At 35.0% G+C, this 24,712-nt stretch overlaps 1 protein-coding gene across 3 annotated transcripts in view; it reads right to left on the bottom strand.

The window, feature by feature from the left end:
* The window catches only part of MICU1 (mitochondrial calcium uptake 1), a 253,080-nt gene that overhangs the window by 116,523 nt on the left and 111,845 nt on the right, over window positions 1-24,712 (bottom strand). For 2 of the 3 annotated variants that reach the window (XM_080822560.1, XM_080822561.1), the window contains one exon: window positions 21,196-21,239. In XM_080822560.1, the coding sequence (XP_080678686.1) occupies window positions 21,196-21,239 (44 nt within the window). Of the gene's footprint in view, window positions 1-20,421; window positions 20,596-21,195; window positions 21,240-24,712 lie in introns of all 3 variants that reach the window. The other variant, XM_080822562.1, reaches the window with a different exon arrangement.

Here is a 24,712-nt window from a genome sequence, read left to right as displayed (position 1 = left end):
ATCAGGTATGATTTGCAGATGTTTTCTCCATTCTGTACATTGTCTTTCTACTACCTCGATAATGTGCTTTAATGCACGAAAGGTTTAAATACTGATGAAGTTCAATTTGCTTGTGCTTTTGATGTCGTATCCACCACCAAATCCAACATTATGAAGGTTTACTCCTAGGTTTCTTCTAACACTTTGGTAGTTTTAGCTTTTACATTTAGGTTATTGATCCATTTTGAGTTAATTTTTGTATATAATGTGAAGTAGGGATCCAACTTCATTCTTTCGCATGTGAATATCCAGTTGACCACACACTATTTGTGGAAGAGACTGTTCTTTCACCACAGAATGGTCTTCACACCTTGTTGAGTATCAATTGACTATAAATATGTGGGTTTATTTCTGGGCTCTCAATCTCATTCCATTGATATTTATGTCTATTTTATGCCAATACTATACTGTTTATGTTTGTATAATTTTTTAAAAATTATGGTAAAATGTACATAAAGTTTTTTATTTTACTTTATTTTTATTATTTTTTAAAGGATTTTATTTGAGAGAGAGAGAATGAGAGAGAAAGAAAGAGAGAGCATGAGATGGGGGAGTGTTAGAAGGAAAAGCAGACTCCCTGCTGGGCAGGAAGCCCAATGTGGGACACAACCCTGATCCTGGGACTCCAGGATCATGACCTGAGGCATGCTGCTTAACAAGTGAACCACCCAGGCGCTCCTGTACATAAAATTTTTTAAAGTGTACAACTCAATGGTAGTAGGTACAGTCACAATGTTATATAACTATCACCACTGTCTAATTCCAGAACTTTTTCATCACCCCATTTGAAAACTCCTTCTCCACTCAATAGTCACACTCTACTGCCCTGCTTCTTCTAGCCCCTAATTTACTTCCTGTCTCTATGGAGTCACCTAGATATTTCATATAAATAGAACCAAACAGCTATTTTCTCAGTAGGTTACTCTGTAGATCACAATTAACATCTTAAATTTATAACAATCTAGTTTGAATTAATACAAAGTTAGCTTCAATAATATTAAAACAAACTCTACTCCTCTAGGGCTCTCATTAAATATTTTCATAAATTACATCTTTATACAGTGTTCCCCTTAACACAGATTTGTAAATATTTTATGCATTTGTCTTTTAAATCACACAGGGGGAAAAAAGGAGTTAGAAACCCAAAGTACAATCACATTGGCTTTTATTTACCAATGTTGTTACGTTTACTGGTGTCATTTGTTCATATAACTTCATGTCACCATCTAGTGTCCTTTCATTTCAGCCTTAAGGACTCCCCCTCCCCCTCTTTTTAAAAGACTTTATTTGTCTGAGAGAGAAAGAGAACACAAGAGGGGGAGAGGCAGGCAGAGCAGGCAAATGGAGAAGCAGGCTCCCTGCTGAACAAGGAACACAATGCAGGACTTGATCCCATGACCCAAGATCACGACCTGAGTCGAAGGCATACGCTTTACTCCCTGAGCCACCCACGTGTCCCAGGACTCTCATTAGCATTTTTTTTTAAAGATTTTATTTATTTATTTGACAGAGATGACAAATAGGCAGAGAGGCAGGCAGAGAGAGAGGAAGGGAAGCAGGCTCCCCACTGAGCAGAGAGCCCGTTGTGGGGCTCGATCCCAGGACCCTGAGATCATGACCCGAGCCGAAGGCAGAGGCCTAACCCACTGAGCCACCCAGGCACCCCTCTCATTAGCATTTTTAAAAATAGGATAAGACTACTAGCAACACTTATTTTCACGATTCTTTGTCTTAGTTTTTGTTTTAGTTTGATTATAATGTGTAGGTATCTGTGAATTTATCCTAGTGTAGATTCACATATTTCATTAATATGTGAAGTTCTCAGCCATTGTTTCTGCTCTTTGTCCTTGCCTTTTGGAATTCCTATTATACATATGTTGGTGCACTTAATGATGTCAGAAAGATATCTTCAACTCTGTTCATTTCTCTTCATTCTTTTTTCTCTAACACTGGATAATATTAATTGACCTATCTTCAAGTTCATTAATTCTTTTTCTACTGACTGTTCAAATCTGCTATTAGACCTCTTTGGTGAAATTCTCCTTTTGGCTATTGATACCCTTTTGAAATTTCTATCTCTTTGTTGATATTCTCTATTAGTTCAAACATCATTCTCCTTGTTTCCTTGGAGTTTTTTTCCTATGGTTCCTTTTAAGTTATTGAGTATATTTAAGACAATTGATTTAAAAGTCAGTAGTTAAGTGTAATGTCTGAGCTTTTCTATTTCTTTTTTTTTCCTTTGAAATGGACCATACATTGTTCTCTGAAAGCAAAATTTGTTAAGAACTGTTGAAAACTGACATTTTGGGCGCCTGGGTGGCTCAGTTGGTTACGCAACTGCCTTCAGGTCAGGTCATGATCCCGGAGTCTCAGGATCAAGTGCTGCATTGGGCTCCCAGCTCCATGGGGAGTCTGCTTCTCCCTCTGACCTTCTCCCCTCTCATGCTCTCTCTCTCTCAAATAGATAAATAAAATCTTAAAAAAATTATACTATACATTTTATGTAGTATAATGTGGTAACTCTGGAAATCAGATTTGTCTTCTCAGGGTTTGCTGCTGCTGCTTGAGTGGGTTGTAGCTATTTCTTTAGTGACTTTCTAAATTCTTTTTTTTAAATATTGTTTACTTTGTCAAGCATGGTCACAGAAGTCTCTGTTCCATCACCTTAGTGGTCAGCTAGTGATTTAACAGAAATTTCCTTAAATTCTTGGAGCCAAAAATATGTGTGTGGAACACTCTCCAGGTCTTTCAATGCTCTCCAGGTTCTTTCAATGCTTAGCCACTATTTAAAAATCTGCCTTTGCCTTCACTTCTGGCTTGCACGGAAGCTAAAAGGCAGCCAGAGGTGAAAACTTAGGGTCTGTTAAGGTTTCCTCTAAGTATTCATTCAGCTCTGGACATGTAAGGCCTTCCAGATTCCTCAGTATATGGGAGAACATTTCAAAGTCCTTGTTCTCTCACCATCTCCAGCTGCAGCCTCTTCATTCCCAGGTTTTTTGGTTTGTTTGCTGCTTGTCTCGGGCTGCTGTGGCTAGTATATTTAATTTTAAATGCTTCTGACAAATGTCACTTGGGAGGCCACCCCAGCTCTAAGAAAGTTCCAGTGTAGGCAAAACAGAGGCAAGCCCACAAGCTGATTCCTCATTGACCAGAGAGGTCAATGCCCACAACCACATTCTCTGCACTGCTCACTCTGGCACAAGCAAGTTGTACCAGGAATAGTTTATCACTGCCATTTTGCTGGTGAGTGGGGAAATGGTTGTCAAGTAAATAACACCATAACTTTATCTTAACAAATTTCAGCATCTTCTTTCTTCTTTAAGCATTCCCCTGGTTGTTTAAAGTCTTTGGTTAGTTAGATTCCAGAGATCTAAAAAGTTGATTGATAGTTTTTGCCAGCTTACCAACTGTCTTAGTGGAGAGATGTAGTTTTGGAGTTACCTACTCTGCCATTTAAAAAAAAATCTCTTTGTACTTTTTGACCTTGAAATATTTGAAAAGTGAATTATACTGAAGAATATCCCTCAATTTAAATTAGACTGATGCTTCTTCATGATTACATTCATATCTGCCTATTATAAACTAAGAATTCATATTGGTATCTCTAATTTCATCCTAATACAGCGGGGTACAATGTAGTCTTACCCCATACATACTTGTTATTCCCTTCTCCAACAGGGAGAAACCTGGTTTCCATTATCTTCAATATATTTACTCATTTGCTTAAGCTTAGAATATACAGAGAGTAGTTTCACAATTGTTAATCATGTCTGCAAAAAACAAACGTATCATCTAGACTTCAATATCTGTTTTATTTTTTTAGATTATTTATTTATTTGACAGACAGAGAGTACAAATAGGCAGAGAGTAGGAAGAGAGAGAGGGAGAAGCAGGCTCCCTGCTGAAGCAGAGAGCCCCATGCGGGACTCGATCCTAGGACCCTGGGATCATGACCTGAGCCGAAGGCAGAGGCTTAACCCATTGAGCCACCCAGGTGTCCCCTCTGTTTTGTTTTAAATAAAATCAACTTTTGGTGAGATGCACAAATCTAATGATACAAAACAATGAGATAGATAGATAGATAGATATAGATAGATAGATAGATAGATAGATATATGTAATCCCCACATTCCCATCAAGATATTGAACACTGCCACTGGGAACATTTTCTTTTATGCTCTTTCACACTTAATTCCCAAAATATTTTTATACTATTGACTGGTTTTGCCTCTTCTAGAAGTTCCTTAAACAGAGTCACCAGTATATACTTTTTGGTGTACAGCTTCCTCAGCTCAGCGTAATGTTGGGGAGAATCATACTGTATTTTTCAGTAGTTCATTTTTATTGCAGAGCCTCAGATCCTCTCCCTGTAGGCTCTCCACAACAACAGTCAGTATCAGATATTTGGTGAGCCACCTTAGAGAGAATCTTCATCCTCAGTCAAGCTAGATGGCTAAGGCTTTAGTCAACCTCTGACTGCAACCTCACGAAAAAGCCTGAGACAGAACTTTCTAGAGAAATTGCTCCCAAATTCCTTATTCACAGAAAGCATAAGTGACAAGAAATGATTATTAGTGTTTTAAGCCACTAAGCTTTGGATTTATAACTCAGCAAGAGATAACAAATATAGCCAAATACATGCATTAAAAATATTTCCTGCTAGTTTTTGGCTTATAATTTCTATTTTATTTTAACAATGAAAAGTTTCAATTTTCATTAAGTCTAATTATTTTTTTTCCTTTATGGTTATTGCTTTTTATATCCTAATACATTTTGCCTCTCTTTAGTCCATTAAAATAGTCTCATATTTTCTTTTAAAAGCCTATAGTCATAGATTTTACATTTAGGTCTATGATCTATTCCAAGTAAATTGTATATATAGTGAGGGGAAGGGTAGGGTTTATTTTTTTAAATATGGATATATAGTTGTTTTTAAACTACTTGTTGAAAACACCTTCCTTTCCCCATTTAATTACTTTGGCACCTTTGTTAAAAATTAATTTACCATATAAGTGTGGCTACTTTTTCTATAATACTTTCTGATTTGAGTAGGCCACCTTCTTTTGAAGGTCTTTTGATTACTAACAGAGTGCATGACTATTTTCCAAAGTAGAAATAAACATGAAATTACGTGAATGGTTGAAAAGGTAACTTAAAACTCTGCATGAGATGCATTGGGGGTTATGGTTTAGACTTAGCCACCTCCACTACAAAACAGCTGTAAAGTGTGTGAACATACCTTTAATTGTATATTGATTGAGAATTACTACTGGAAGCTATCTCCATAGGGGCTAAATAAAAACACCTTACAATGCTACTTTAGTTAGTTTGAGTTTTTCCAGGAAGGCATCTCTTCCTCTACTGCCTTACATAGAATATGCCCATGTTTGCAACCCTCAGTCCTGTAAAGGAGAAAATATTTCTATTTGTGTAGCTGTCTATGAGATCTCTGATGAACTGAGCAGAATGATAGGAAGAAGAGGCCAAAAGAAGGCCAAAGTGCTCCATAAAGGAAAAAGCTGAAAACATCTGAACGACAAGCTATAGAAGGAAAAAGGACCCTAGAAATGCGAAGGAAAAAAAGGGGGAGGAAGCATATCAAAGTTAGGAAAAGTGGAGAAAAGGGAAAGCATGTATGCACATATATGTGCATGTGTTTAAGAGAAAGAACAGAGAATGCGAATGTTGTGCAATAGCTCCTTAAAAATGGGAAAGATGTGGGCACCTGGGTGGCTCAGTGGGTTAAGCCTCTGCCTTCGGCTTGGGTCACGATCTCAGGGTCCTGGGATCGAGCCCCACATTGGGCTCTTTGCTCCACGGGGAGCCTGCTTTCCCCCCCCCCCCGCCTGCCTCTCTGCCTACTTGTGATCTCTGCCTGTCAAAGAAATAAAGTCTTTAAAAAAAAAAAGAGAGAAAGATGCTTAAAGAGGATTTTAAAATCAGCCACCCTTTTCAGTGTGCCCTGTGCAATGTAATCTTCTAATCCTTTCTTAAAGGTCTACATTGTTCTTCCATGCTTCTGGAGTTGTGGTGGGTGTGGAAGGAGAGGGGAAGGAAGTTACATGTATGTTTTTCAAGGCACCCATTTGTGAAAGTGGTTCAGGTGCATTTAAGATTATACATCTATTAATTAACTCAGAGAATTTATAAATGGGTTGAGTATCCATAACTTTAAAGATGATTCTTAAAGAAATTCATGACATTAATTAAAAACACCAAAAATGGGGGGCCTGGGTGGCTCAGGGGGTTAAGCCTCTGCCTTCGGCTCAGGCCATGACCTCAGCATCCTGGGATCGAGTCCTGCATCCGGCTCTCTGCTTGGAAGGGAGCCTGCTTCCTCCTCTCTCTCTCTGCCTACTTGTGATCTCTCTCTCTGTCAAATAAATAAACAAAATCTTAAAAAAAAAAATGCCATAAAACTATCAAATTTGATCTCTCAAATTATTGAAACCTAAGAGAAGAATCAAATAAATACATTAAAATTTGAGAGGAAATGAGAGTTACTACAATATGAATTTTTCGACTATTTGGTTTTGTATGACAGCTTCTTAGGGGGTCTTTATAAATCAAAGGCCTGATTCTACCATAAATAATATTCTCAAACCAACTAGCCATGGTACACAGGGAATCTGTGAAAATATAGATATTTGAGTTTGATACTGAATAAAATTTTAGAAGTCCCAAAGAACGGTGAAAATGGAAAATTCAGATCCAAGGAAGGAAAGTGAAGGGAAGGTTTCGGTTATTTTTTCTTACTCCAAAGTCTTATCAATGTTTAATTCTGCGTATTGAGAATGTCAAATAAAATGTTTCTTCACTTAATCTTTTGAAAAATTTTCAATCTATGGCTAAATTTAAGTCATTTTTTTCCCCTAAGCAAATATCATTTATATACTTTAGGGATGAAATGGGGCATAGTCCAAGGAAGACATAATCTTCCTTAGCAGATGGGTAATAATGTCCACTTTCTCTACCTCAGAGGTAGTTATTTTATCTTTTGTTACTAATGAACATTTATATAATAGTAATGAACATAGATAATATATTTTTACTAGGAAAATCCATCATAACGATTTGTATTTAATATAATAAACTCAATGTAAGTAATAAACATTAGACAAACTAAAAGGAAGAAATTTCTGTATATGAGAGTCAAAAGAAGTAGAATATATTCCAAATCCACTGTAAGGCCATATAATGTGAGATTAATATATTAAAATATAAGTCTAGCCAAAAAATTTATAGTAAAAGCCTAAGAGAAACTTGTTTTCACCTTAAAGTTCCCAAGGTAAGATTCTACCAATTCTTTAGTGTATGTGCTGAAACGTAAGAGCAGTAGGTGTTTTAAAAAGAGACTGTAATTGCAGATACCTTACAGAGCATTATGCTATTTTATTATTGTTATTTTTAAACTATAGTTGACACACAGTGTCATATTACTTCCAGGTGTACAACACCATGATTCAGCAATTATATATATCATATTTCATGCATCTTAAAAGTTACATATTAAATTCTAGTCGAGTCACTTGAATCTCTGAAATTAAGGGTGAAATGTAGAAATGTAGATCAACTGATCAGAATAGCATTTCTACTAAATTTACTGACAAATATTACTCCTTTTAAAGAACATTATGCAAAATATTTCAAAGCAATGTGCTCACTGACTCAAATAAGGGAAATTTAACTGTTTTACTATTCACTTATATGAACTAGCCTAAATCTTATGTTTTGAAATTTAAACCACAACTATAGACTCACTATCTTTAAACATTCAAATTACTGAAGTTAAGTAAAAACAAATAAGGAACTTCATAAGGGTCTTGGTACTGACCTCAACTGCATCATATTCTGATTCTTTTTATTATTTAGGTAAACAGAGACACTTAATTAGAAACTTGAAGCAAATCATATCCTATAAATGTTTAACTGTTATACCTCTCAATGAGTCTAAAACTGAACTGTTTGGAGCACCTGGGTGGCTCAGTGAGTTAAGGACACAACTCTTGGTTTCGCTCAGGCCATGATCTTGGGGTCATTAAGACTGAGCTCCACACTGGGCTAACCACTCAGTGGGAGTCTGCTTCCTCTCTCTCCGCTCCCTCTCCTGCTCATGTGCATGCTGCTCTAAAATAAATAAATCTTAAACAAACAAACAAACAAAAACTGAACTGTTTTACCAGGATGGTTTTGTGCTAAAGCATCCATGCTCTGGTTTCTAATCACATAAGCTTGTATAACACTGCCAAAGTTGCAGATGCCATCAGGAGCCTTCTTGGGACAGGGAGTTCCCATCATGATTCAAATTCATTAATACTCAATATGCTCAGTGAATCCTAACTTTAACAGGGTTGATCAAAATAGAGCCAATAATTTTGCCTTTTAATACTCAAGAGGATGAAGCCAAAAAGAAAAATCCTATCTAGGAGTTTAATCCCATTATTTATTCTAGTTTAAAACCCATTTTTCAATTTTGACGAAATTTCAATTTCAGTTTGAAATAAACTTCCTATCAAATAGTAGTTGATGGACTCTGCCAGCAAAACAGATGCTAATATATCATCTAGAACCTCAAATCATCTCTGGTTTCTAGAAAAACCTGATAACACAGCTTTACTATTTAAATTAAGATGTCATCCTTTATGAGACTGAGAAAACTGGATTTAAAATTAACATTTCCCTAGATGATGGATATACTTTCAAAGTCTATCTAAATTCCTTAAGAACTACTTGAGATTGTACTTCAAAAGCAAGGTAATAATAATAATAATATGCTTCTTCCAGAAAATGCGATATTGACCTATCATTTCCAAATGACAAAAAGTATTTCTACATAAGGCTGGGGTTGGGGCAGGGAGGGGAAGCATGTTAGAAAATTCGGCAATTTCCCCATGCAATTAATGCTCATACTTCATTATTTAGCTGGTGCATAGATGCCAAAGCCTCGGTAAGATATCCATCTTAAACAATCACACTATTACCAATCAAACAGAAAATGTTGCACAGTTAAAATGCGTATTCTTCCTTCCCCTTCCCATACCTGAACTTGCAGAAAGGTAGGAGCTGAGGATGTGTCAGATAAAATTAAGAAGTTTCTAATTTAGAGTAGTTTAGAAGATCTCCTGACTCAAAGTTTGCAACCTTTTCAAAAGTCATAGAGCATTTGAGACAGACAAACAGAAATGACTGTGCAACAAACTGTGGAAGGTGAATGCTTAAGATACCATAAACCTCACGCTGCCAGAAAGCCATTCTCTTTTCAGTCCCAATTCTAACCACTTTAGCTCTGAGAACAACTCCAAATACCTATCGTGCAAATGTTTTCCTAGTTCATTAAAACTAGATGGCTATCGAGAAAATGGACACAATGGAGATGCTTAAAAAAAGGGTGGCAGAAGATTTGATTAAAGCAGTGATTAAAAATTTTTAAGTCTCCTGGAATAACACTCACTTCAAGGAAGTGAGACAACATTACTGAAGGGATTTATTTCAGTCTTCGGTATCTGATAAGGTGTTAGCAAAACCTTAGAAAAGGAAAACTGTCAACTCTATTATTTCCTACCACATTATGCCTGCATCCTTGCTTCAAAGCAGCAGTGGGTGGGAGAATCTATGTTTTACTGTTATTGATTATTTGCTACCTAAATCTAAGAATTTAATTTTGAACTCTGGCCACTCAAATCACTCAGTACTGAAGAGAAGTGTCGTGGGTTCAGCAGCAGTCTCGGTTTCAGTCACATGGGTTATGAAAGGCTTCCCTGTTCATGGAAAAACCACCTCAAAAATTTTGAAAAGTCAGTAAATACAGCATCTACTCTCTCCCATTAGGAAAAAATTATTACAAGAAAAAAATCACTTCATAAAAACTAAGAGTTTCCCTCTGAGGATCACTCACCATTCTACACTAATAACTACCATTTCCCAGGAAGGCCTTAAGATGAAGAATTTTTACATCACTTTGAACACTTACAGGTTTCCCTTGAACACCACTGACCATCAAACATATATTAAGAATTTAAAAATTATAGTTTGCATATTTCATGCTGGGCACTGTGCTAAGCACTTGAATTACATACACCTCTTTAAGCCCTCACTGCAATCCTATGAGATAGATAATACTACTATCTGCACTCCACAGATGAGAAAACTGAAGTACAGAGAAATTAAATAAGTAGTGGTAGCTCACGATGTTATAAAATGGCAGGATAGGTCAGAGTTTGACTCCAGAACCATTATATGTTATATTGTATCAAATGCAAGAGAATTATTTCCAACTTCTGAAACTGTTAATGGGGGCTGAATATTTTCAAAGCAAAACAAGAGTTCACTATTGTAAAATAATAATCCTGGGGCTTAGCTTATATCAGCTCGGTCATCTTGAAGAGGGAAGTCTAGTTAACAATGTAGGTGCACAATGTATTTTTATGCCTTGACTTGCTCAAATGCGTATTTTAATCATTTTGAAAACGAGTATCATTTCAAAAATGTAATGGCTCTTTATGCTCTTCTTAATTAATAGTTGTTAGACTAATCTGTAACTGGAAAATCTTTTTATTTAAGTTTGGAATTTTAAAAAATGCATCATGACAAAGACAAATAGGCAAAGCAAAAGCTATCCTCACACATTCTCTGCAAATCAAAGATCATCAATAGATGTTTAGGCTAAGTTGAGAACCCATTCTTATTGGAACAGGAGAAATAAAATGTTCTGAGTTATCTTTCCTTTGTGTAGCCTCAGAACACGTTATGTATTTGTGCTAAAATAATAAGACAAAGGAAGTTACCTGGAACCAAGTCCTCCCATGTCAAAGTGTATTTCAAATCTTGTTTCATGATGGAAAAGTGAAACATGAAGGTGTTAGAAATATAATGTGTAGTCATGTTTATGCTTTCAAATCAACAATGATAAATCAAATGGGTTGTTGGCCCCAAGTTCAAACAAAACAATGTAAAATAAAAATGTGAGAAGACTTATCAATAGATGTCTGAATATTTGTGGCAACCAAGTAAACTACACCCTCCTTAGGAGCACTTAATGATTATCATTTCTTTTTTTAACTTGAACAATCAAACACATGAATTAAATCAACAGACTTTAGTAGTGGTGGAACTCAGAGACTGGAAAGAGACATTATGAATACTCCACACAGCAATATAATTATTTCACACCATTCATAAGCTGCATCTGAAGAACAGCTCTATGCTACCAGAAAAACAAAACGATTCCAGCCTTTCCACAGGCAATAGGAACTTAGCATGCAAAGGACAAATTCCTGTTAAGGAAGCAAGCAAGAAAGCTCTCTTCTATAAAGTAACTGCTCATTGACTTTTGGAAGCTTAAAGGATTTATGCTAGTGTCACCAAAATGAGTGATATTACAATGATACAGATAACCAATCCCCTATTACCTAGTCTATGAAAAACAAAGTTTATTATTTTCAACACAAAAAGCTTATTCACAAGATATTCTTAATAAAATAGTAAAACCTGACTTTGAATCCTTATTCAACAAATGATATCACCTTTGAGAGTCGAAGTTTAAGGACCAGTGCTCTTCCATCAACTATGGTGGCTGATTACCCAATGTTGCAGATTTCAGAGATTTCCAAGCACTTAATCAATTCCTACCTCTTTTCTCTTCTCATTCTCTAATAGGGGTATCTATGTGAGGCAAGTCATTTTAAATTTTCAAGCCTTAAGCCATACAACCATCAAAGGAAAGGAAGAGTTTTTAGATGCCTCCTACAAATTGTCCTGCCACAATTACAGAAGTAGAAGCAGCCTTCCTCAATCACAGGTGTTAAGTATCTTATCTGATTTACTCTTCTTAGCACTATGCATAGACTGGTTGTACCACAGCTATTCTAAAACGGAATCTCCAGGTTTAGAAACATTGATACTGGGATTATCAATAAGTTATTTTGACATAATCATTCAAGTATTCATTGGTTTGTTTCAACTGCAGTGAAAGGCAAAAGCTCATCAACTGCACCAATAACAGGGCAATTGGTTTGGGGTTTGGTAAGTAGACTACTAAAAATATATCCCATTTTTAAAAAAAGGAAGCATAGGAAAAATGTTACATAAAAATAAAGAGCACACTGTGTTATCGTTAATTATATCATTAATTATTTTAAAACCAAAGATACACTAATTTATTTTAGTTTCTATTTCTATTAAGCAATACAAGAGTAATGTTTTTTAAAAATAAATATTTTAATAATTTATAAATTATAATTCAAGAGTCTAAGTCTTCAACAATCAATTTAAAAAGTACTTCTTAGGCCAATCCTTGAAATTCTCCTTTGCCAGATTACGATCTATATATTCTCTTTCATTATTTTCTTCATGTATTTGCTTACTTTTCCAAGGTAAAGTTGATTAGCTCAAAAAACCTAAATAATGCAGTCTTTCTAAATGTTCCATTTCCTGTGAAGCCATTTTATTGAATGAAGAGCTACTTTATTTGTATTGTATCATCGAAGAAATTTCAAAAGAAAGATTAATTTTCACTTGAAATTACTGCTGCCTCACCGTTCCTGTTACAGTTTAACTAAGAACATGACATCCAACTAAGACTAGTCAAATGGCCCAATTAACTGAGTATCCCTTATACAACACAGTGGTAACAGTTCCTTGACCTTCCTAACACATAATATTAAAACTTCCTTTAAAATCATGCTAGGTATTATATTCTCAAGGACCAGTGCAGTGTTGGAATTGTCATATTAAATATAAAATATGTTGATTTAAAGTGACAGGAACTGAATCATTCTGAAAGGAGCAGGGGAAGGACATGAGCATGCACTGAACCTTTGTCCCTGAAGCATTACTATGGATTCTGGAACATTAATTAATTTAAAGCACATGCTGCTGAGTCAGTACCTGCCAGAAATCCTGATCAGAAGATGAGAAAAAGAAGAAAAAAATGGACATCATTTGATTACATGAACAAAAACACCAAAAATCAAACATATATATCACAAAGTATTATAACATATAAGGACGAATTTAGATCTGTAATAAAGTCACTGAACACCTAGAAACAGGAAATGAAGAATACATAGAAATGTTTTATATATTATCTACTAGGTACAATAAAATAAAAACCCCAAAACCTCAATTCCTAACTGCCCCCAAATGAAACACACAACAGTAGAAAAACTTCATAATACTATAAAAAGAAAACATATGAATAATAACCTGTTTCTAAAAGAAATGGGAAAGCAACATTTCATTTTCTGTCATGGGAAATCAAAGCATTTCTTTAATTAAGGTTTCCTACTAGGATGTCTCATGGATATAATATTTTTAAACTTCATGACAAATTTGTTGCTTTACCACCCATAATAAAATACAGGCAACCAAACTCAGATCAATTTAAAGGATTAGTAACTACTCGAAGAGTTCAGAATGATTATTTAGAAACAGGACTCCTGCAAAATTATGTTGCACTAAATGAATTACTATTCACATTAGTGATAAAAAGCCAGCCATCATGGAGGATGGCATGTGATTAAGCAGTGTAGGTTAGCTGATTTAGCTGGGCACACCACTCCAAAATATCTTCATCTATCAAATGGGCTTAAAGATTTTTTTTCAACAAATGAATTTCACTGTGGAATAAAATTCAACCCAAACTTACCATACTTCTCAAAACAAGCTTAGCAGAGTGATAAAAGTTCTTGACTGAGAAATATATGCTATTAGCAATTTACAAACTTAAGGCTGGGATTGATGGATATGACAGAAGCCCAGAGGATTTTACAACACAAGGGTGAGATGAATCACTGTGAACAAATGACAGTTCAGATATGAGAAAACAAACCACAGGTCTCTCTTTAGCTCATGGACTAGCTATTTAATCCCAGCCAACTGCTCCTTATAGAGAGCTCAAGGAGATTTTTATAGCTGATTTAACTAGCATGGAGAGAGCAAATAGGCTAAGGAGATGCTATTCTGTAGCATTTCATATAAACCAAGAGGATAATACGTATGACAGCAGCTAACTCCCTTTATAAACTGAGTAAAGGGCTCAAAGTCATGGAAAGTAGCTATAATTCGTGGAGCCAGATACTTTACCATATTGTCCTGATTCTACTGAGAAGATAACTGACACTAGAGGTTAAATGGTCTCTTATCCAAGGTTACCTATCAAGTATGTGGCAGAGCCCATTTATGAATATAGAACTGTCATATCCAAGGTCACACTCTTTTCATCCTGTGCTATTACATACTAAGAAGTACAGCAATCCATAATGTTGTATTTTTCATACTCAAGTTCAGCATACTTACAGCATCTACTAATTCACACATCTGTCAACTACTTAGATGCTCAAAATGGAAATCCCTTGGAAAATATTTGAGACATCAAAGCCAGATTTTCTTAGGGCTGTAGTGTGTTATAAAAGAACTAAATTTGCTAATTTGTAAGAGAAAAAATTGAGAAAATGGCTTAAAAATAATTTAGAGAACTATGGATGAAAAAGAAGAAAGATGAACAGACTAAAAGGAAAACAAAAACTGCAACAGGTGTCCAAGGATTTCTTGAAATGCTGAAACAGAAATGTTGAGTTCCTTGGTAATGCAATTACATTCTAAACTTTTGCTTGTTTAAAGACTCATTATAGTAAGTGGCCCTATTCAAATGATGCTACATCCAACATACAAACAATCAATATTTGAAAGTATAGTTTGTAACAGAAACATTTTTTCTCTAATATCTTGATGACAATGAGCCTGGATCCAATTTTTCAGATATAGATGACAGTGCACACTTTAAGAGATTGTTTCAATAAAAAGAAAAGACAAGCGTTTTTCAGAATGCCCAGTGGTGTTTGTGGTGTAAGAGAAAATAATGGAGCAAATAAAAATGAAGTTGAAATTCTGATTCTTAAATTTAAGTATTAAAATTTATATATTCCTTATATTTTCTTTCTTTAAAAACACTAAGTGGTTTCTCAGGTTAATAGGAGTTTCTAGTTGTACTTTACTAAAGCAGAAAAAATTAACTTCAACATGCTTAGCAAAAAGAAAGTGAAATACCAAGGAGTTTTCTTTTGCACAAATGGAATTAAGGTATTAAAATAACTACTCAACAAGAGAAATTCCTATTTACAAATAGATCATATAGACAAATTGCTTAGATATACAAATAAGATATCACAGTACTTAAGACAGTGAACTCTGAAGCCAGACTACAAATTTGGAATCATACCTCTACTACCTACTAGCTTATATGATCTTAGGTCCACACACAAAAAAATTCAAGTTACTTAATTATGTAGTTTCTTATTTGTAAAATGATGATAAAAGTAGTAAGCTATCTAAAAGAGTGGCTGTGTGGATTAAATGAGTTATATGTAAGCACTTAAAACAGTGTGTAGGAGTGCCTGGCTGACTCAGTAGAACATGAGAATCTTGATCTTGGGGGTCATGAGTTCAAGCCCCACATTGCACATGGAACCAAAAAAAAAAAAAAAAAAGAGTGTGGCAGGTGATAAACCCTCAAAAATCTTCAACTCTTCTTCTTCTTCATAGTTATTATTAGTAATAATTCCTAAAGGGGCAAATAAAGTCAAGTACTTTTCATTTAGAGAGTTTACTTTAAATTGTAAAAATAAATAATTGACAACCAATGAGTGAATATGTTACTGTGGTTTTTAAAATGGGCTAAATCTTTAGCTTTAAAATAAATACATGAATATGAAATTCACACGGAGAATGTCAAGCTTCCAGGAATTACAGGTTCTCTGCTATATGAAAGTTGCTTTATACCACTTCTCTTTTATAAAAGACCTATGCTGATACGTGTTTTTGCTAGCTGAGAAAAATCCAAAGAGGATTTTTACTTTTATGAAAATGGTAATAGTGTCTTTGCTTTATGCTATTTCAACTTAATGAAAACTTCCATAGAAATGCTCTACTTTCAGACAGTGGGGGAATGCATTCTCTTGGAATCTGCTATAGTTTTTTTAAAACAAGAATTTCCCTACTATAAAAGAAAGACAACAGAGGTGATATACTCTATTGTAAAGATGGAATTGGTAGTGCAAATAAAAACAGAAACATGGTGAAAGAATAATACAGTTGTCTATATATTTGTATTTATTAATAGAAAAACATGAACAAATACATGAATTCAACAAGAATTTAGACTTGACTAGTTTCATCTTTGGAAACTGAAAGAGAGAAAGGAAGATGTGCCTAGGGAACAATGCAGAACTCAAAACATCATAACCTGCTATATAAATGTGAGCAGAATTAGAACAGTTCAAACAAATGTGAAGATTCATCAAACTCTTGTCCTAAGGAAATTTCAATCCCTCCCCTCTCCTAATTTACATTTTCTTAATCTACAATACATTTCACATTACTATGCATGTCAAGAAGTAATATACTTGTCCTTGTTCTACACTAAGATCTTATCTATGGTATGAAGTAAATAAATACCTTAAGTAAAGCATTAAGAGTATTATGTTATAAGGAAAAATATGCTCACATTCCCCTTAGGGGAATATCATTTTAAAGTTCATTTGTCAATATTTTTTAAAGAACTTTTACCTGGTAAGCAATTAAAGCATTTGGTTATATTAAAACTTCGATGTTTAACTATGGCTCCCATCCTTTTTTTTTCTGCAGGTAACTTTTTCTGTTATAAACACTGTAATCAGTACTTCCCTTTTAGGCTTTGACCATAATTTCATCTCTTTCACCTGAATGTGGACAATGTCATTTTTAAAAAATAACGTCATTTTAATTTGATATAAAACCTTTTTTCTGTTCCATGTATACAAATATTCTTGCAGATATCATAAAAGAAATAGGAATAAAACACACATTAACTCTTTCTTCCATACTGGAGAGACTCTAAGGGTACTGTAAATATGAGTAACAAAAAATGCACACTAGAGGCAAGCTTTCTGACATGTTCAGGGAGTGGTTGGGGGAAAAGGGAATTTGATAGGGAACGAAGCATTAAAAAATCTATCTTCTGAAAAAGAAATACATGGTAAAATGTTAACATTCAACAATTTAGTTTCAATGGGCAATTCTTGTTACCTGACAAAGAGTATGAGCTTTATAAAGATTTTAGAGGAGAGAAGTCAGAACTCTGGAATACAGTTGTTATTTGCTTAAAAATCAATTTTACCCAAACTATGCAGTTTTCTGCTGTAACTTAAAAAAAAAATGGTGGTGTCTGGTCCAGAGAGTGTTGTCTATTACATACAACAGGAACAGAAAATCCAAAACAATTTCTGTCTTTGATATGCTAAGGGGAAAAAGGGAGGGCTAAGAAAAACAGGAAAATAAAGGGTATAACAGCTTGAGATAAGCCACACCAATAAAAAAGGCAACTAAATCATTAAATGAAAGAAATATTTGATGATTATGTATTATAAAGGCTCCATTTACAAATGATGCTTTATTTTATAGACCAGTTATATGTGATTAAAAAATTAAACCCAGGGGAAAAAAATAGTTTTCATTAAAGAAATAACCTAAACTTAAAAAAAAAAAAAAAAAGAAATAACCTAAACTTCATGAAGTAACTGCATTAACAAATCATAGAATGCACGGACATTACAAGGGGAGGGTGATTTTTTAAAAAAAATCTATGCTATATGACACTAAAACAAAAGCCAGACTGTATTTTGTATTACCATCTGTATAATAGTGCTAGTACTCTATAGTGATATTCAAATACCCTTTAAGAGAAAATCTGAACTTTCAAGCTTTGAGGTTTTTGAACTTTCAAAACCTAGTCTGACTGTCTTTTAAAGTATCACCAATCTACAACACATTTTCTTAAAACAAAGGGACACTATTGCTTCTTTATACAAGGCCTGTGTTAGTAGATAGTTTTGAAATCCATAAATGATGCAAGTGCGAATAATTACATATTTCATGACTTTTCTACAAAGGAAACTGCTACTGAGAGTAAAGAATTAGTGTACATTAACATAGGTATAGTGATGGGCTCTGGAAAAAGATCCTCCCCTTGAATTCAAAGGCTGCTTCATCAAATTCAGTTTCACTATCAGCTGAAACAGGAATGTTTCATTTTACTTAAGGGCATTTTCTAGTCAAACAAAAGAAGAAAAAAGATGAGAGGCACTGAAACAAGAAATAACTGTCCAATTATTTCTCAGTATCAGTTGGGCCTTCTACTTTGCATTTAAAAGTTGTAGGAAATTCAAACACAAATGAGAAAACTGCAAAATGATACTATTTCTACATTTGTTCTTGCAAATCTTTAACAAGGTTAAACTGCAATTCAATTAAAAGACAATAAAATAAGGCAGTGTTACTTACTGGTCAAATGATGCACTTTATTAAATGGTATGTTAAAAGTTAAAACAATGGGAGGGGATAAGAAGATGGGAGTAAATCTTTCTCTAAGTAGTTCATAACTAGTTTATCCTTCAAATTAAAACAAGAGAGAGAAAATGACCCATTTAAAAATCAAAGCAAGTTTAAAAGGAAATTCCTCTAGGGTATTAGCTTTGGACTAAATTTCTGGCCATCCTGCATAAAATTTATTATAATTACTACACAAATCTGTTTTTTCAAGAGGAAACTGTCTTAGAATTTATATACTCTGGAAGCTGCTACTTAAGAATTAAGATATTCTGACTGAGAGACTGAGAGATAAGAAGATCTAAAGGAAAATAATAAGATCGACAGTTGAATAAGCACTGATCCTTATCACAAATATCACAGGTAGAGGGCAAAAATCCCTGGAAAAACTTCTAAACTGGTTCAACCCTAAATGAATGTTGTATTCCTCATTATACAAGGTTTAAAAATAGCACAGAAACTCTTCTCTTAAACTTCATTAAGAAATAAAAGCCTATTCATAAAGACGTAAACTAGAGATGAACTCGGTTTAAAAATCCTACTTAAGAAACATAACCTTCAGGATCTATTTGATGGAAATTAATACAGTATTTAAATGAAGTACCTGGCAAAGGGATTAAATATGAATATCATAACATGGATGAAAGGAAAATCCACGCGCTCTCTGCTAGGGGACAAGCTGGCTCAGTTCTATACTACTTCTATGCGAGTCTGCCATTCCTCTATTCTCTTGCAGAACCCGTTCCCCTAGTACCATAAAGTCAACTTTCATTTGCCTGAATTTCATACAAGTCATACTTTCAAACATTATATGCTGAGATCCCTAAATCCTGCTTTCCTACTCCCATCTCAATATTCTGTACTTCAGAGCCCAAACATCTGCACTACAATCTGTCACAAAGTCTGCCTTCCAAACAAAGAAGTACTGCCGTTTTGGTCTCTACAGCAAGGCTTATAATGCTTTATCACAGTTTACTTCTGTTATTTTATAAAATAAAATAAATAAAATTTTATAAAAATACGTGGAAATCAGAAAAATGCACAGGACACTAATGGGAGGAAATATAGAGCTCATAAATTGAATACAATTGAAACAAAAGCGGAACTTAGTGTATGCCCAAAGTGCAGATTTTTAGCCTCAAGTGTACAGTTATAGGCTGAAATGAAAAATTTAATTGGCATTTATGAAACATGAGTGACCACCAGGGATTTTATATTTGGGAGACCTCTAGGAATGGAAATTCCCCTGTAACATGTAAATTTGCTGTTCAACTTACATGTATTCAACGTCTTTCCGTGTTTTTAGGTTTACATACATATACATATGATGGAAGACAAAAATCTCATACCACTCCGAATTCCTCCAATGACCAAAAACTGTCATTTGTTAGACTGATTTTGCTAGAACATATTGCTGACTTAATGAGTCATATCTCCCAAGACTATGTGACTGATTAGTTGATTTTTCCAAGTTGTCAAATGCTTATTGGTGCCCTCCTGTAAGGCAGACATATGCTGGACTCTGAGTGACACACAGACATAAAAACAGGGGCCTGATTTGCCAGAGATTCTGAAATCAGACCCTGACATCAGTGCCTGAAGTAACCCTTCACATGGATATGGTACTTGATTATACATGAGGCAGGGACACCAAGAATCAAAGATGTGGCTGCCCCAAAGCTGAGCCAGCTCTGAACCTGTCTCCTAACATTCTAGATCAATGCTCTTTTTGAACATTTTTTCTTTTAGAATATGTGATTTTAAAAAGAGGATACCCAGCTGGAGACAATGGGCCATATGAATGGGAAAGGAAATTGTTAGGCTGGAAGCCTTGACTGAGATCTCTCAACTCTTAAGATGGCCACTCATTCTTTCCACTTGTGCAAAAGATCTTAACATTTGGATCTTCACCTTACCAGTACATACAGTTTTATGTAACGATGCAGGATCGACATATTCCTGCAAGATCAGTTTCTACTAACCCTGACCTCCACCCATTTAGACCCTCTTTTGAGATCCTGCCTTTTCCAGCCACTGCATGATTTTCCTTCTGATTTCCTTCTCTTTAAGCTTTGTAGAGCCATCCTGGGCTCTCTCTTCTTTCTGATGTGCTTTCTTCCTCCTCTTTAAAATTGACCTTTTACTTTTCTTTCTGACCCTGTGCAATACTTTCTTTTTCTTTTTGTAGAACTCAGCCTGAAAGGGAAAAACATGTTTAACTGACTGCTTTAAGACAATAAAATTGAAAGTTTCATTTTCTATACTTAAGAACAATTTATTATGTGATTTATTTGTGCATAAAATAAGAACTGAAAGTAAGTATAATGCAAACATATGTGCAAATTTGGGGTGGCCTTCATAATTATTACAAAAGTACTACTAAAAACACATAATTTTCTAGTGAGGATTACTGCTGCATAGTGTCAAAAGTTTGAGGAAGATCAAATCAAATAAGTATTTTTATAAGAAATGCAAATGTAATACTGGGGGGGCTTGTTAAACTTTATGATGGGAATTGAATTAAAATGCAAATGTCAACATATACTGAATTAGACCTCACTATATACAGCAGGTACCTATGAGTGTTAACTTATATGGAAAAATGTAGAAAAACCCTCCACTTGATTTTTTCTGTAGAAGTATCTGAAGGCACTTATAGGCCTTCCAACCTAAGAAACATGCTCTTTTGATAAGATAAACAGGCATTCAGAAACTTCTCACAAATAATTCTAGAGGAACTTCAAAATCTTCTTAGTAAACAACAGGATATATATATTAGTGTCATAGTTCACTCACCTTTCCATCAAAGCGTTTTATTGTATATTGATCAAGACCCAAATCTGTAAAAGAGAAAAAACCATTAGTCAATGATCCTAACTCAAATAAAACATGAAATGACAGCTTTCTGTCATTTCCAATCATTCAATTAAATATACTAGATGGTTTAGCCACAACAATATTCAAAGGCTATGGGAATGAAAAATTTTTCCAGTTTGAGATTCAAAGTGTCAGTGCTAAAAGATCTAATCTTCATTTTACATATGAGAAAGTGAGGCTCTGAGAAGATAAAGAGGATAAAAATTCATGACTAGAACATTGGACTCTTTCAAGGGTGAGTTGTTTTCATTATCTCAATGTGTTATATCACCTTTAAATAAAGTGAAGGATATTAGTTTAATCTGAATGCATAATAATTTTTTTTGGTATCGATTTAAAATGAGAATAGTTTAATACCAAATTTTGCAATATACCTAAACAGATACAAATAGACCATCTTAATATTACCTTTTAAAGTAAGGTTAAGTAACAAATATTTTCTCTGGGAATACTTAGCATCTAATTCCAAGCACCGTGAAAGATACAAGTAATTAACTATCCTTGAGGGCAGGGATTATTTGTCTTTGACTACTGCTTTCTCCCAGCCCTTGGCATAGCACTTGATCAATAAATACTTATAAGTTAATGAGTCAGATATAATCCTTGCCCTGAAGAGTCACAATTTAGTTAGGAAGACATACGCATATAATAATTAACACTACAAGGGAGCATATAACTAGTTCAATGAAGCTGTGCTGTGGGAGTTTTTAGAGTGGAGAAATCAGTTCATAATTACACTTGCTTTTCTTGCATAATTACCCAGTTCTTTTCTTTTGGTTCTCACTGTATTCATGCTAGTTTAGGCCCTTATCTCATTACATCCACAGTATTACAATGATCAGATTATCACTGCTCCCAGAGGAAGCTTTCTGCATTCCTGATTCTACACATTTGGCTAGAAATTTTCCTTATCTAAAATGTGTTTTGGGGCACCTGGGTGGCTCAGTGGGTTAGGCCTCTGCCTTCGGCTCAGGACATGATCCCAGGGTCCTGGGATCAAGCCCCGCATCAGGCTCTCTGCTCAGTGGGGAGCCTGCTTCCCCCTCTCTCTCAGCCTACTGCTCTGCCTTCTTGTGATCTCTCTTTCTGTCAAATAAATAAATAAAATCTTAAAATGTGTTTCACTTCTAGAAGCCTGCCCTGAACAAAATAAACCACTGACTGCAAAACAAAGAAGTAAATCAGGAAACAGAAAGAAATAAAAAAAAAAAAACCACAAAGAAAAACCCCAAATCTAATTTGAAACCTCACATATATTCAAGAAGAGAGCACAGTCATAAAGGCAGAACACACTTCTATGACAAAAGAACAGAGAACAATAGAGAGTTGTAGACAACTAAGGTTGTGCTTAGTTGTTTTTTTTTTTAAGTTTTATTTATTTAAGTAATTTCTGCACCCAATGTGGGGCTCGAATTCACGACCCTAGATCAAGAGTCACATGCTCCTCTGACTGAGCCCACCAGGTGCCCCATCTCATCCTATTTTTTTTTAAAACTGTCAAAAGGTTAGGATAAGGTTTCCTCCCAGGACCACTGCCAAACAGACAACAGAATGGAAAACAGAAAATGTAAAAGAGAATTATAGAAAAACAGAGACTTTAAATACTAGAGGTCTAATATCATACAAGACCTCTTCTCATTCAGAAATAGGAAGGAAATTTTTTTTTAAAAGATTTTATTTATTTATTTGACAGAGAGAGAGAGATTACAAGCAGGCAGAGAGGCAGGCAGAGAGAGAGGGGGACACATACTCCCCGCTGGGCAGAGAGCCCGATGTGGGGCTCAATCCCAGGACCCTGAGATCATGACCTGAGCCGAAGGCAGAGGCTTTAACCCACTGAGCCACCCAGGCACCCCAGGAAGGAAATTTTTTAAAGAAGAAAAAAAACATGGAGGAAATAATCCAAAAATATTAGTAGAAAATTTCTCAAAGCTGAAGAGTAGCACAACCTAGGGCACCTGGGTGGCTCAGTGGGTTAAAGCCTCTGCCTTCGGCTCGGGTCATGGTCTCAGGGTCCTGGGATCGAGCCCCACATCGGGCTCTCTGCTTAGCAGGGAGTCTGCTTCCCCTTCTCTCTCTGCCTGCCTCTCTGCCTACTTGTGATCTCCATCTGTCAAATAAATAAATAAAATCTTAAAAAAAAAAAAAGAGTAACACAAGCTAGGGCTCACCAAGTGTTCTAACAAGCAAAATGAACAAAAACTATGTACAATTCAGTATATGCTTATGGAATTTCAGAATACCAAAAATAAGAAAATCCTAAGACTTTCCAGAAAAAACCTTGGTCCTTCATAAAAGAATGAGAATTAGACTAGAATCAGGTATCTCATGAGTAAACTTGGTACATCAACTAAGGGAAATACATGCTTAGTAATAATTAGAGTCACACTGTCCGAAAGAAATATAATGTGAGCAACAAATGTGAGCCACACGTATAATTTAAAATTTTCTAATAGTTAACAATCTTAATTATTCTTAAAATAATCAAAAGAAACCAGGAAAATCAATTTTAATATATTTATTTTAACAAAATACATTCAAAATTGCATCATTCCAACATGTAATCAATATAAAAATTATTAATGAGACATTTTACCTTTTTTATACTAAGTTTTCAAAATCTGGTGTGCATTTTACAATTTTTGCACATTTCAATTCAACAGCTGCATTTCAAATTATTAGCGTAACACTTAAAAGAACTAAAAAGTTAACTTAAAACTTAAAAAGTGATTGCTTGGGGCGCCTGGGTGGCTCAGTGGGTTAAAGCCTCTGCCTTCAGCTCGGGTCATGATCCCAGAGTCCTGGGATCGAGCCCCACATCGGGCTCTCTGCTCAGAGGGGAGCCTGCTTCCACTCTCTCTCTGCCTGCCTCTCTGCCTACTTGTGATCTCTCTGTCAAATAAATAAATAAAATCTTTAAAAAAAAAAAAAGTGATTGCTTATGTGACACAGAATCAGAGGGTGGCAAAGATGGAACAGATTTGTGTTTTCGCTGAATGCTCTTTGTTATAGTTTGGAAAATATTATACCATGTACATTCACATTTTTGGTACCCATGTAAGGTTTGGTATACCATGTAAGGAGAGCTTGACAGACACTGAGAATTCCTGTCATTTATAAGCAAATACAGACATAAAGTAGGCCAAGAGATTAATACTTTTAACATGAAAAAAAAAGATTATTTCATCTTATTATATTTAGATTTCTTTACCTAATGTCGCAGATGGTCAGATTAGATCAGTTCTTAACATGACGGGGTTGGATAGAGTATGGGAAATGTGGATGGATGAAATAATTCAAGCTATTCTTACTCACTACTCCTCTAGAGATTCTATTAGGTCCAATTACTGGGAGGAGGGAGAGTATGGAGAGGGAAGTGGGGGAAACACAGCCTGTGTAGTATGAAAATGATATTTGAGTGACTCCGCTATAACAC

Source organism: Martes martes (assembly GCF_963455335.1).
Source record: "Martes martes genome assembly, chromosome: 14".
Lineage (NCBI taxonomy): Eukaryota > Metazoa > Chordata > Mammalia > Carnivora > Mustelidae > Martes > Martes martes.
Note: the sequence above shows the minus strand (reverse complement) of the source record. Positions and strands in the feature narration are given on the sequence as shown.